The sequence below is a fragment of the Ictalurus punctatus genome, chromosome 11, assembly GCF_001660625.3.
Source record: "Ictalurus punctatus breed USDA103 chromosome 11, Coco_2.0, whole genome shotgun sequence".
Lineage (NCBI taxonomy): Eukaryota > Metazoa > Chordata > Actinopteri > Siluriformes > Ictaluridae > Ictalurus > Ictalurus punctatus.
The window spans coordinates 9,844,224-9,858,713 of NC_030426.2; the positions used below are offsets into that span (position 1 = coordinate 9,844,224).

Sequence of the window (14,490 nt, forward strand, 5' to 3'; positions counted from 1 at the left end):
GAAGGGGTTACTACACAGCAGAGGAACTGTAACTCTAGCAGCTGTTTAACAGAGCAATGCCTTCACTCAGAGAAGTTTGCGAAGTTGGCTTGGATTTCATCGAGTTCTTGGGGGAGAGAAAATCAAAAACGGACAAAAAAGAACTTCGAGACATTTACAACCTCGAGTTTAAAAGGTTTCAATGGGAAAGCTTTCTGTTTATTCTGCAGGCTCGTTTGCAATAAATAGCTTTAACCTTTTAAATAAAGTATCATTCTTAAACTAAGTGTAATTCTTAACCCTAAGGTATAATGCTACACGTAGTTCGGGTTATATGTCCAGCAGAAATACAAAAAATAGCCTGTCATAATAATTGTGTGTTTATTGTGTTTGTGAAGTTCTTCCAGACAAGACTGTATGGTAATGATGACTAATGGTCGTATGATTGTGACTGTCCCAATTCCTGGTTTCTTAGGGAAGGAGGACCTGCTTTTTCTAGGTTGGTCTCCGCCTTGGTGTGTTTCAACAAAGCCAGTATAAGACGAGGTGAAGTTGTCCTGCATGGCAAATCTCAGGTAAGTCCCCTTTCTATGTGTCTGTCTATTTTTTGCGCCTTTCTTACTTTTTCCTCAGTCTCTACTGCTGCGCTCTCGCTCTCTCTCTCTCTCTCTCTCTCTCTCTCTCTCTCTCTCTCTCTCTCTCTCTCTCTCTCATATATATGGTACCTCTCCTGAATTCTCTTACATAGATACGTCTGTACTACTGTGACCAGTGGAGATCCAGGACACACTCAAATCCGACTGTAGGCTCGAGACCTGATCATGAAGACAGCACAGCTCCAGACTCTAGACAAGGTGCCCCGTACTCATCACCCCGTGTCAACCCTGTCCTCATGCCAAAAAAACGACTGGCTCAGGAAACCCTTAAAAAACTCAGGGCAAACAGGTAAAGGCTAGAGCCGTTGCTGTATCCAGCAGTGATGAAGTTCTGCCAAGTTAGGTTTTCTAACAAACTGCGATTACCACAGCACAAAGAACAGATCTTGACTTCACCAGCAAAACCAATGCTCAGTTTATGGATACAGATGCACCTTATAACATATCTGTCTTGTCCACGTATAAGTTTTTTTTTTTTTTTAAACACCAATCAATCTTTGGTATTTTATCATTCTTTACAGACCACAGCTTATCTCTGACAAGGGAGGCATCGAGGTCACATCATCTCCTGTAGGCAGAAATGGAAAGGTCGTGCTCAATATTGAGCTTCTAGACACAGTGTATGTGGTGAAGTTCCAAATCGTAAATAAAGGACAAAAGTGCATTCACTTCACCTTCTACACAGCGCTGCACAGGATACGTTGCTTCACTTTAGTTGATGAGAGGAGAGTGAGCAGGGTTTCCCCTCTGCTCCTTTGTCCAGGTGAGAAAAGCCTCTATGAATGATCTCATACTAAACCTACTACTGTATATATTTCAGATGGAAATAAGATTATCAGCCACTATTTTAACATGATATTTAATTTCCATTCTACATTATATAAAAAAAAAATAGATAACGGTGTGTACTGTTACAGAAAAATGATAATAACGGGGTGGTGTCATGCAGCACATCCTGAAGTATAGCAGTTTGCCAGCACTTATGAGATGAGAAAGGAACGTTATACTTTTTTAACCATTTGCAGTTATAGTTAATGTTATGAAACTGCTGTGAGACAAGTACATTCATATTTGAACTTGTAACAGTTATAAATAGACAGACTCTCTTTTCATCTCAAGCTAATAAGCCAAAAAACGCAGCTTGCCACGTTTTCCGCATACAACAAAGCTCTCTGTTGTGATGACTTTCCTGTGTTTGAAAACGTAAAGAAGCTTTACCTCTGATTCACAGTGTTGACACTCAAAACTCAATAAAAAAATCTCCTCACAGAAAACTTCACCATATCAACAAAAGAAAATATTTTTTTATTATTTTTTAATTAGTTTATTGGAAGATGCACCATACAAGTCCCTATATACAATAATGTATTAGAACAAGCACTTTAATGTAAACCTGTGATTTGTCTCGTAGCTGGAAAATTAATCAACCCCTTATGACCAATCAGAATTGAGAATTCAACAGTGCAGTGGTATAACACACATTAATAATGGATGCATGGTTTACTTGTTCACATTCAATATCGGAATCTAGGGATTCACTGATCCAATACTGAGTATTGGTATAAGGGTTGATCCTGAATGTTGGATCAGTCTTGGATTTGGCATACGTTCTGACATTCATTTTATAGATAGAAAGTGGCTGTTGATTGACACAATTCGGATCTTTTAAAATGAATGTTCAATATACAGCATGTCCTTTCTTAAAGCCCTGGTGAAATTATTTCCATAATTACCTTCTTACTATTGGCTATATCTTATGAAGAATTTACTATTGATTGCAATGGAAAGAACAATGTTGGTCTTTCACAGCTGAGGAATTACTGAATTTCCTTTAGAATTGTTTTAATTTTTCTAGTATTTTTTATATAAGCTATCACCACTGTGATATTTTGCTTATTGTGGCAAGGTCAGAGTGCTTCAGTGCTTTTGTTTGACGAGTATGTATGACAGAATCAGATCAGTATTGGGTCTTGGCCAATGCTTGGAGCTCAAATATAAGTATCAAAAATAGAAAATGGGGGATTGGTGCATCTCTCGGGGAATCTGACTGTGCGAGGTAAAAACAAATAAATAAAATATTTCTTTTGATTAAAACCTGTTAATGTCTACCAGGTGAGAGCTATGCAGTTGAGGTGAAGTACCAAGCTCGCAACTATGGCTATTTCCCAGCCACGATGTACTTTGAGTTCTGCCCCGAGTCCGAGTCTTCAGAACCCCCCAAACCATTCTGCATTGTGAGGGAAATTGAGGCAGTGGTGCACACTCAGTTGAGCACTGATCTGGGCCCAACAAGTCCATATAGAGCCAGACAGAAAGGGCAGAATCGCCCCAAGGACCGAGTGGTGGAGGAGGGTGTGCCTCCTGAGAGGTAAGTCTACTGGAATGTAGAGTTCTCTTCCCAGAACATAGGAAAGATAATGGGTGGATTACAAAATCAAGCTCAATTGGTGGAAAGTACTGTTACCTTGCCAAATAGTAAGTCAGTCTTTTCAACACTATTTACTGATGTAGTTTTATTGTTTAAAGGCATTATGGCATAAGGCATGAATGCATTTTGAAACATTTTGAAAGGCAGAATCTGCTTTCGACACGTCACACCAATGGCCTTGCACAGTTAGGTCTGTCATGATGATTACTTTATCGACTTATCGTACGATATATGGACATGACCTCGAAAATTTTTGCTGACCTTGATAATGCCCATTGTGTTTACATGCGTGTTTGTTTACATAAGAGTGAATAGCACCATGTCAGGCAGACAAAATCAGTAAACAGAACACAGGCACAGGCCAGGCAATCAGTGCACAGCAAAAACAGGGATAATCCAACGTACACAAACAAGAAAACGGAACTAGATCAATAGCTTGGAGAATACGTCAGGCGTCAGGTGGCAAACACTGAACTGCACACAGCGGCCGGTGCTAGGGGGGGATTCCTGGCACACCAACATTTTAACCATTCGTGCTGCTTCTTTCTTCTCGTCAGCTCTATTCTTTGCATTTAAGAATAGTTCTAGTGTTTCAAATATTCCAGTCATAGTCAATAATGTCGGGTTTAAGCTGCTTATGCCACGTGAGCTGAAGCTGAACAGTGAATGAACATCGGTAAACTGAAGTGCTTTATTAGCGGGTTAATTAACTCACCCAAACGCATCATGTACACACATGAGATTAATCCGACATTTACACAACATAAACCTAATATTACAACTTGTTTCTGTACGAAATGACACAAAACCATGTTTATGCTAATATATAAAATGTGTAAATATTTGTTTTAATTTTTGCATTTTCTCTTCAACTAAAATGCCACTAATATTCAAAGCCATTTTAGTCAGAGTAAAATTGACTTAAATTAATAAATATGACATGACAAAATATTGACTAAATTTAAAGCATATTTTTGTCAGAAGAAAAAAAACCTATGCTATTATCATTAGCCTAGATCAGTGGCATAAAATGGTCTTAAAATGACAATAATATTGTTCTTCGCAGTTATCTCTGGGACTATATATCGTCCACTAAAATTACTTCTTGTGACAGGCTTATTCACAGTACTAAAATTCCCTATAGGAGCTTTTACAAGATTTGTGTGCAACATGAACATTGAATGGATTTACATGGATTCAGTGCAGTTATTCTTTCCTTTTTTTCTGTTCTCTGTATCAGCATGACGCATGCTTTAAAACAGCCTGTGAAGCTCAAAGACTATAAGTACTCCGCTTACCTGAAGAACTTGGTCCACCACTGGAATAGTGATGGTGAGAAACTTTCTCCTACAGCCAGGCAGCAGCTTCACAGAGCGAGGTGAGTTTCTGCTAATCAGAAATGTTTACCATTTAGGTTCTGTTCACTACTTAGCAATCAATGCCCCATTGACCCAAGTCAAGTCTCAAATGCAAAAACCTCAGTATAATTTCACTTATTATCTGTGAAAGCTATATTTGTGCCATATTATTATGTTCTTTTATAATAAGTGAATTAAGTGAATAAAGTGAATGTGCATAATTTAAAACTGAACAGAAGGCTTAAGCAACAAGGATGTACAGTATCTCACAAAAGTGAGTAAACCCCTCACATGTTTGAAAATATTTGATTATATATTTTCATGTGACAACACTGAAGAAATGACACTTTGCTACAATGTAGTGAGTGTACAGCTTGTGTAACAGTGTACATTTGCTGTCCCCTCAAAATAACTCAACACACAGCCATTAATGTCTAAACCGCTGACAACAAAAGTGAGTACACCCCTAAGTGAAAATGTCCAAATTGGGCCCAAAGTGTCAATATTTTGTGTGAAGATGCCCCACAGATGCTCAATAGGGTTTAGGTCTGGAGACATGCTTGGCCAGTCCATCACCTTCACCCTCAGCTTCTTTAGCAAGGCAGTGGTCATCTTGGAGGTGTGTTTTGGGTCATTATCATGCTGGAATACTGCATACCGATCATGCTCTGCTTCAGTATGTCACAGTACATGTTGGCATTCATGGTTCCCTAAATGAATAGCTGTATGAGTGCTGCCAGCATTGCTGCACAGGTTGAAGGGGTGGGGGGTCAGCCTGTCAGTGCTCAGACCATACACCGCACACTGCATCAAATTGGTCTGCATGGCTGTCGTCCCAGAAGGAAGCCTATTCTAAAGATGATACACAAGAAAGAACGCAAACAGTTTGCTGAAGACAAGCTGACTAAGGACATGGATTAAGAGACCAAGATAATCTTATTTGGTTCAGATGGTGTCAACTGTGTGTGGCGGCAACCAGGTGAGGAGTACAAAGACAAGTGTGTCTTGCCTACAGTCAAGCATGGTGGTGGGAGTGTCATGGTCTGGGGCTGCATGAGTGCTGCCAGCACTGGGGAGCTACAGTTCATTGAGGGAACCATGATTGCCAACATGTACTGTGACATACTGAAGCAGAGCATGATCGGTATGCAGTATTCCCGCATGATAACGACCCCAAACACACCTCCAAGATGAAAACTGCCTTGCTAAAGAAGCTGAGGGTGAAGGTGATGGACTGGCCAAGCATGTCTCCAGACCTAAACCCTATTGAGCATCTGTGGGGCATCCTCAAACGGAAGGTGGAGGAGCATAAGGTCTCTAACATCCACCAGCTCTGTGATGTCGTCATGGAGGAGTGGAAGAGGACTCCAGGGGCAACCTGTGAAGCTCTGGTGAACTCCATGCCCAGGAGGATTAAGGCAGTGCTGGAAAATAATGGTGGGCACACAAAATATTGACACTTTGGGCTCAGTTTGGACATTTTCACTTAGGGGTGTACTCACTTTTGTTGCCAGCGGTTTAGACATTAATGGCTGTGTTGAGTTATTTTGAGGGGACAGCAAATGTACACTGTTACACAAGCTGTACACTCACTACTTTACATTGTAACAAAGTGTCATTTCTTCAGTGTTGTCACATGATAAGATATAATCAAATATTTACAAACATGTGAGGGGTTTACTTACTTTTGTGAGATACTGTATATGTTTGACAGACTTTCATAATGTCTTAAAGTTCAAACCCGGTGCAAAAACCCGGTGCAAACTGCAAATATACACAAGTGCATGTATTACCATTGCTTACTGGAGTTTTTTCATATTCTCAGAGGTTTGTTGGAGTCGCCCATGTCTGTAAAGCAGTATGCTGAACGTTTCCAACTTATCCTACACCTAGAGGAGATTCAAATGGAAGAGGATATAAAGAAGTATGATCTGTATGGCCAGACCATGAAACAGGACAAAATGAACAAAAACCTACTTGTACTGCGGGTGAGTGCCAATTCTTTCATGTCCAAAAAATAGGTGTAAGTGGTATAATATACAGTAGTGAGTCCTTTTGTTATTTATTTGTTTGTGTTCTAATTTATCTAATTCCTTCCCTAACACCCAAGGTCATTTAACAGCATTTGGATTGGATTTATTTGGATTGGGTTTATTGTTTTTCTGTCTCTCTCTGTCTCAGGTACCTGGCGTGGCAGAGAACAGGCCATCTGTGCTAAGAGGAGATAACTTGAATGTGTATTTGTCTGAAGATAAGGCCCAGCCTATCACTGTGTATAAAGGCTATGTTCATCGTGTAGAGCTGGAGAGTGTTAAGCTGGGGTTTTCTAAGAAGTAAGAAGGGCAACAAGCCTTGAGAATCAGTATTTTTTTTATACCATGAATTAATATGCTACTGTTGGACCAATTTTTTTCTTTCTTTTTTTGTTCTGTAGGCTTATAAAGAAATTCATTCCCAAAATGAAGTTTAATGTGGAGTTCAGCTTCAATCGCTTCCCACTTAAGCTCCAGCATCGAGCTGTACAGCTGGTGGCTGAACACAGGCTGGGAGACGTGTTGTTTCCCATTCACAATGGAGTCAAGCAGGCGGCCCTGCCAAAGCTAAGGTCACTCAGATTCAACCATTAACTCCATATGATAACCAAAAGTATATTTTTTGAATACAAATTATTATTACTGTGCAGGATATACAACCGAGATCTGGAGACCAACCCTGAGCAGAAGGCAGCAGTGCAACACATTTTGTCTGGCCAATATAAACCTGCCCCCTACCTGATCTTTGGTCCACCCGGCACAGGAAAAACTGTCACGCTGGTCGAGGCCATAAAACAGGTATATCATTGCATATTTCTGAATGTGCATAATTGAGAATCAGGAAATCAGACCGCACCCATTGGACCTTGGAACTGAATCCATTGTGTAAATTGTGGTTTGATGTTTCAGTATACCATTCATCAACATTAATATTACAAGGGTCCAATTAATGCTGTAAAATAGATGATGTATCTCGATGGAACAAATCTGACAGACTTTGGCAGTGTATTTAAAAAAAAAAAAAAAAAAAAAGAAAAGAAAAAGGAAGTAATATAAATAGTTCACTGGTGAAAACCAATGGTGTCTTTGCATGTTTGCGTGGTTTAGGTGAATAAATCTGGTCCTGGTGTCCATGTTCTGGCCTGTGCACCTTCGAATAGTGCTTGTGATCTGCTGTGTGAGAGGTTGCTGGGATTCGTGGATGCCCATCGACTGTTTCGTCTCTATGCCTGCAGTAGAGACCCCCGTACTGTGCCACTGAAACTACTGGTATGCATACATGCTACATAATCGATCCTGTAGAAAGGTTTGTGTTGAGATTATTTATCTTAATTTATTTGTGTGTCTCTTTACAGAAATACAGTAATTGGCTAGAAATGCAGGACAGTTTCATCTTGCCCTCAAAGGAAACTCTGATGAACTACACCATCATCGTGGTCACGCTCATCACTGCTGGAAGGTAAAAGCCCCTCTGCCCTAACAGTATTTTATAACTACATGTAGCATAACACGATTTCAGTTTTTTTGCCACTCATCTTACCTCTAAAAATGACTTTCATTCAGCATCTTACATAATAGTGTTCCTGAGCTACTGGTTGAACTGTTTTCAGGCTTGTATCTGGAGGCATCCCAGTGGGTCACTTTACGCACATCTTCATAGATGAGGCTGGGCAAGTTGTGGAACCTGAATGTGTTGTCGGAATTGCTGGTAAGTAAGTATGACAGTCTGTTTGAAAGTGCAAGATCATTTCTGTTGTCATTTCTTGAATCATGTTTCCTCAGGTCTTCTCCATCCCGAGAAGGGCCAGCTGGTTTTGGCTGGAGACCCTAAGCAGCTTGGCGCTGTCCTTAGATCTCCACTGGCACAACAACACGGACTGGGTAACTCGCACTGTTGTACAACCCCAATTCCGAAAAAGTTGGAACGGTATGGGAAAAACTACTAAAAACAATGAGGAGTGATTTGTAAATGTACATTGACTTGTATTTAAAACAAAAAACGTATAAAGAGAAGGCATTTGATGTTTTACTTAATCAACTGCATAGTTTTTTGAAGGTAAACGTTTACTTTGAGTTTGATACATCCAACATGTTCAAAAAAAGTTGGGACAGGGACAATTTAGGACTAATAGCGATGAGACAAGTTGAAATAAGAAGGTGATATGAAACAGGTGAGGCAATTGTCTAATGATAGAATATATCTAAGAATATAAGAAGCCTTATTGGATGAAACAGGCAAATAATCCAACACTTTGAGAACAACATTCCCCAAAGACAAATCTGTAGGATTTTGGGGATTTCACCTTCTACAGTGTACAATATAATTAAAAAATTCAAGGAATCCGGTCAAATCTCTGTGCTTAAAGGGCAAGGCCAAAAACCACTGAATGCGCGTGATCTCCAATCCCTCTGACATCACTGTCTTAAAAACCATCATGAGTCTGTAATGATATCTTGACCTGGGCTCGGATTCACCATTTGCCGCTGCATCCACTCGTGCAAGTTAAGGCTTTACTATGCAAAGCAGAAGCCAAACATCAACACTGTCCAGAACTGCCGCTGACTTCTCTGGGTTTGGTCTCATCTGAGATGGACAGTAGCACAGTGGAATCGTGTTTTGTGGTACGACGAGTCAACATTTAATGATAATGCATCTTTATTAGTCACATATACATTACAGCACAGTGAAATTCTTTTTTTTCGCATATTAGGAAGCTGGGGGCAGCCATGATACAGCGCCCCTGGAGCAGAGAGGGTTAAGGGCCTTGCTCAGTTTGGCAGTGCTGGGCTGGGCTCAGGGCTTGAACCCTTGACTTTCTGATCAGTAACCCAGAGCCTTAACCGTCAAGCCGTTTTTGTTTTTGGATAAAACAGCCGTCGTGTTCTCCGGGCCAAAGAGAAAAGGGACCATCCAAGCTGTTATCAGCGTCAGGTCCAAAAGCCAGCATCTGTCATGGTATAGGGGTGTGTCAGTGCCCATGGCATGGGTAACTTTCACATCTTGAGGGCACCATTAATGTAGAAAGATATGTACACGTTTTGGAGCAACATATGCTGCCATGCAGACGTCTTCTTTTCCAGGGGATGTCCCTGCATTTTCCAGCGGGACAGCGCCAAACCACATTCTTCCCGGATTACAAGTGCATGGTTGTGTAAGCAGAGTGTGTGGGTTCTAGCATGACCTGCCTGCAGTCCTGACCTGTCTCAGATTGAGAATGTGTGGTGCATTATGAAGCGCAAAGTAATTCAATGAAGGCCCAGTACAGCACAGCTGAAGAAATACATAATGGATGAATGCAGGAAAATTCCTGCTAAACTTCAAACTTGCTAAACTCAACTAGCTGGTGTCTTCAGTGCCCAAATGTTTAATAAGTGTTCTTAAAAGAAAAGGTGATTTTTACACAGTGTTAAACAGTCGACTGTCCCAACTTTTTTGGAGCGTGTTGCAATCAGATTTGAAAGGAGTGTAGTTCAAAAAATAAATTAAATTCACAAAGTAAAACATCAAATAATGTGTTTTCAATATAGTACAGGGTGAACTGAATTTTCAAATGGCTTTTTTTTTTTTTTTTTTTTTTTTTTTTTTGCATTTTCCATACTGTTCTAACTTTTTTGGAATTGGGGTTGTATGACTAAATATTTAGATGTGTAGTAAGACTCTGGGCTCAGCAGAATAGTTAAGCTTTTAACATTTACTCTGGAATGCAAAATTCAGAGTGTTAAACATGCTCTTTGGCTGTAATATCCATGGGTGTGAAACAGGGCTTTCACTGTTGGAGAGACTGATGACCCAAATCTCCCTCTATCAGAAGAACCAAGATGGCCGCCAGGGTTATGACAGTTGTTTTGTCACAAAGCTACTACGTAACTATAGGTGCCATTTTCATTTCCCCTTTGGCTTTGTTTCCATGGTTACAAGGTTATTCCAACTGGTTCTGAAGCTAATTAATGTTCAGTTGTTTCATCTTATTTTTGCAGGTCTCATCCTGCTATTCTGAAAATCCCTAATGAACTTTTCTATGACAATGAGCTGCAAGTATTTGCAAATCAAATGGAGCGAGAGGCCTTCTGCAAGTGGGAGCACCTTCCGAAACAGGTACTTCAGTCTAATGCTTTGTAGCAGTTCCCATGAGAAATTTTTGCAGCTCTTGGCTATTCACAAGGTAATGTTATGACTGACGCCTGTGGAGAATGTGGCTTGTTATGGAGACTGTGTGCTGAGTGTTCAGTTTGGCAACATTGTGTTATTGACCAGGGCTTCCCAGTGATATTCCATGGGGTGATGGGAAAAGATGAGAGAGAAGCAAACAGCCCATCCTTTTTCAATGTGAGCGAAATAGAGGTCCTCATCGGCTACCTCAAAAAACTCCTGCAAAGTCATGGAAAGAAGGGTCTGCCCAAACTCAGTGCCAGTGACATTGGCATCATTGCTCCCTACAGGAAGCAAGTAAGAATACTCATAGCTAATTTTAGTATCTATGTGGATAGATTTTTGATTCATTAACTTGAAAATATATTTCACCAGGTGGATAAAATGCAGAAAGCTCTCAAAGCAGTCAGAGAACTACATCAGTGGAAAGACATTAAGGTTTGTCAGCTTTTCCTTGGAACTAGCTTATATTTAGAGACCTGATCATGATAAGTTTCTGACTTTGGTAAACATAGATTATTTACATGTTGCTGATTATACACTCACAGAGCACTTTATTAGAAACACCTGTACACATACACATTCATGCAATTATTTAATCCGCCAATCATGTGACAGCAGTGCAATGCATAAAATCATGCAGACTTGGGCCAGCAGCTTTGGGTAATGTTCACATCAACCATCAGAATGGTGACAAAATGCTGACCATGGTATGACTGTTGGTACCAGATGGGCTGGTTTGAGTATTTCTATACCTGCTGATCTCCTGGGATTTTTACACACAACAGCCTCTAGAGTTCAATTAGAATGGTACACTAAAGAGAAAATGTCAGTGGAGAATAGCCAGACTGGTTCAAGCTGAAAAAACACTACAGTAACTCAGATAATCAGCCTGTACAGTTGTGGTGAGCAAAAAAGCATCTCAGGATGAGGCTGCAGTGGGCACAGGCTTACCAAACCTGGACAGCTGAAGACTGAAAAACCTAGCCTGGTCTGATGACTCTTATTTCTGTTGAGGCACACAGATGGTTGGGTCAGAATTTGGCACCAGCAACATGAATCCATGTATCCAACCTGCCTTGTGTCAACAGTCCAGGCTGGTGGAGGTGGTGTAATGGTGTGGAATCATGTCAACATGGACCAGAATCTCAAAGAAATGTTTCCAACATCTTGTGGAATCCATGCCATGAAGAATTGAGGCTGTTTTGAGAGCAAAGGGAGACCCTACCCAGTATTAGTATAGTGTTCCTAATAAAATGTTTGGTGAGTGTATGTGAGAAAGTTTACACCAAAACGAGGTATGACTTATGTACCTGGTGCTACAGGTGGGCTCAGTGGAGGAGTTCCAGGGGCAGGAGAAAATGGTGATCATGGTGTCTGCAGTCAGAAGCAGCAACAGCTATGTTAAGATGGACCAAGATTTTAACATTGGTTTCCTCACAAATGAGAAGGTATACCTATTTTTGCCCTGTGGCTGGGGCTTACGTTTAGGTCAGAATTAGACCAATACTGGTTAATGCTGAGGAAACGGTTCTAAGGGGTACTAAAGTAATGGACTGGTAGATGTAGTATGTATTTTTTCTTTATTTATTTATTCATTCCTGTATAAGAATTAAATTGTTTACTTTGTTGGACAGGTATTTGTAGTGCTTAGCATAGCATTAAGTTCTGTGTCTGAACCTTTTTCTCTTCTGCCACAGAGGTTTAATGTAGCCATGACCAGAGCCAAAGCTCTGCTTATTGTGGTAGGAAACCCTGTCATCCTGAGCAAGAATCCCACCTGGCAGAGGTAGGACACAATATCTTAAACTTTTAGGACACATGTAGGAATTTCAAACTAGTTCATTCTTTTCTAATGCAAAACAGTATACAGTTATTCAGTAGTTAGACCCAATGTGCTAATCCATATACCGTGCCTTGTATAAGTATTCACGCCCTTTGAACTTTTCCACATTTTGTAGTGTTAGTAACTGAAATGGGTTCTTTTGTGTGTGATTCGTGGCATAAAAGCCCAGTTAGGCCTATTTCAATTGACCAAACTATTGTGGCCAGTGGTGGTCCTATGGCAGTCCCTTTCATTGATGCATGGTGTATGCTGATAATCTACATAGCAACTGTGGGGCTACAGTCAGGATTTATATACCTACAAAGTGCACCTATGGGGTGTATCTGATAATGTGAACACTGAGTCTATATGGGTACGGATGACCAAATACAATTCTGTGTATATGTTAGGTTTTTTCAGTACTGTGAACAAGAGCAGGGCTACACTGGCTTTGACTACAAGGATTTTGAGGGGGAGGACGATGTGGTGACTCGACTGGCATCTTTAAAAATCCATACCTCTGCTGATGGTATGTATCTTGCTCAGAAATATTCACATTGATTTGTTTTCAGTCTTCTATCCTTAACAGACTTCTCAGGAAATAATGATGTTAACGAGTAAGAATAATTAATTACAGTAATTTTGGTGACGTTCAAGTCAGTTTGTGTGTGTGGTGCTGATTATCACAGTATTCCCGATTCTCTTGATGTAACGTGCAGAAAAACCTCTGGTGAGGTGTACTCTTATGCCAGACACTAAAGCAACATCTACAATGACAGAAATTTGGGAATGTACAAAACCAACATTGTCTCTCACTGTTCTATACTGACAGGAGTGATTTGTCCACACGGCACTAAAGAATGGAAGGATGATTTTTAAAAAGGTTTTATTAGTTTAATGCGTTTTTAGCAGTACAGTGGAAATACAAAAAAGTCTACACACCCCTGTTAAAATGGCATGTTTTTATGAAATCAAGATAAATCAAGTCAGATCTTGTTCCACTTTTGTGATTATAGCAACCACCAAAATTCTAATGAAAAACAAATAGAATTATTTTTTAGGGGGAAAAAAACTTACAATAACCTTGTTGCATAAATGTGCACACCCTTTAACTAATAGTTTGTTAAAGCACATTTTGCTTATAATACAGGACTCTCTTTTTGGGTAAGAGTCTACTAACTTAACACACCTAGACTGGGTGATTGTATTCCACTCTTCTTTTCAAAATTGCTATAAAATTGAGCCATAGCAATTGAGCCTCTCTCGATGGCGCTTAGAACTCTTCCTGTATTTCAGGGTATAATTTGCAAAGGAATTGAACATAAACTAACCCTATATGCTGATGACTTACTACTTTATGTTACAGATCTGATTGCATCTAGTTCTGAGATAATACGCATATTAAATGACTTTGGGAAATTTTCCGGGTATAAACTGAACCTACAGAAGAGTGAATGCTTACCCATAAACCAATCTGGCCAAAAAATAAAACAGACTGAAATACCTTTTCATTTGGAGGACTCAAAATTCAAATATCTCGGAGTTAATGTCACCCGTTCTTATTCTGCGTTAATGGCGGCGAATTTTACACCCTTAATTTCATAATTTGAAGTCGGCCTTCCAAGGATGGGCAGCTCTACCACTATCCCCTCTTGGTAGAATAAACACAGTAAAAATGAACATTCTTCCAAAATTCCTCTACCTTTTCCAGTCCATCCCTTTGTTTTTACCCAAATCTTTCTTCAAGAATATAGACCAATTAATCTCCTCTTTTGTATGGGCAGGGAAAACTCCCAGGGTTTCCAAATTTTCACTTCAGAGGAGTCGACTAAGTGGTGGCCTCTCCTTGCCCAATTTCATGTATTATTATTGGGCGGCTAATATTCAGAAACTGGTGCTCTGGGTGCAGGCCCCCTATCTTCCATGGTGCCACTTAGAAGCGAAGTCTTGTACTTCAACCTCCCTCCCTGCTATGGTGTTCTCCTCCCTTCCTATATCCCTTTCACAATACACGGATAATCCAATAGTATGTACCTCTCTAAAAATTTTCTATCAGTTTCG

At 40.1% G+C, this 14,490-nt stretch overlaps 1 protein-coding gene across 2 annotated transcripts in view; it reads left to right on the top strand.

The window, feature by feature from the left end:
• Positions 1-14,490, top strand: part of mov10a (Mov10 RISC complex RNA helicase a) — a 19,087-nt gene continuing 4,597 nt past the window's right edge. Inside the window, exons 1-21 of one of the 2 annotated variants that reach the window (XM_053683492.1) lie at positions 1-175; positions 455-554; positions 728-924; positions 1,157-1,398; positions 2,748-3,003; positions 4,304-4,441; positions 6,247-6,409; positions 6,603-6,754; positions 6,856-7,026; positions 7,105-7,252; positions 7,562-7,723; positions 7,810-7,913; positions 8,065-8,162; positions 8,237-8,335; positions 10,217-10,328; positions 10,433-10,550; positions 10,710-10,901; positions 10,980-11,042; positions 11,930-12,055; positions 12,305-12,395; positions 12,841-12,958. In XM_053683492.1, the coding sequence (XP_053539467.1) occupies positions 57-175; positions 455-554; positions 728-924; positions 1,157-1,398; positions 2,748-3,003; positions 4,304-4,441; positions 6,247-6,409; positions 6,603-6,754; positions 6,856-7,026; positions 7,105-7,252; positions 7,562-7,723; positions 7,810-7,913; positions 8,065-8,162; positions 8,237-8,335; positions 10,217-10,328; positions 10,433-10,550; positions 10,710-10,901; positions 10,980-11,042; positions 11,930-12,055; positions 12,305-12,395; positions 12,841-12,857 (2,868 nt within the window). In that variant the 5' untranslated portion in view covers positions 1-56 and the 3' untranslated portion in view covers positions 12,858-12,958. Of the gene's footprint in view, positions 176-454; positions 555-727; positions 925-1,156; positions 1,399-2,747; positions 3,004-4,303; positions 4,442-6,246; positions 6,410-6,602; positions 6,755-6,855; positions 7,027-7,104; positions 7,253-7,561; positions 7,724-7,809; positions 7,914-8,064; positions 8,163-8,236; positions 8,336-10,216; positions 10,329-10,432; positions 10,551-10,709; positions 10,902-10,979; positions 11,043-11,929; positions 12,056-12,304; positions 12,396-12,839; positions 12,959-14,490 lie in introns of those variants that run through there. The other variant, XM_017479562.3, reaches the window with a different exon arrangement.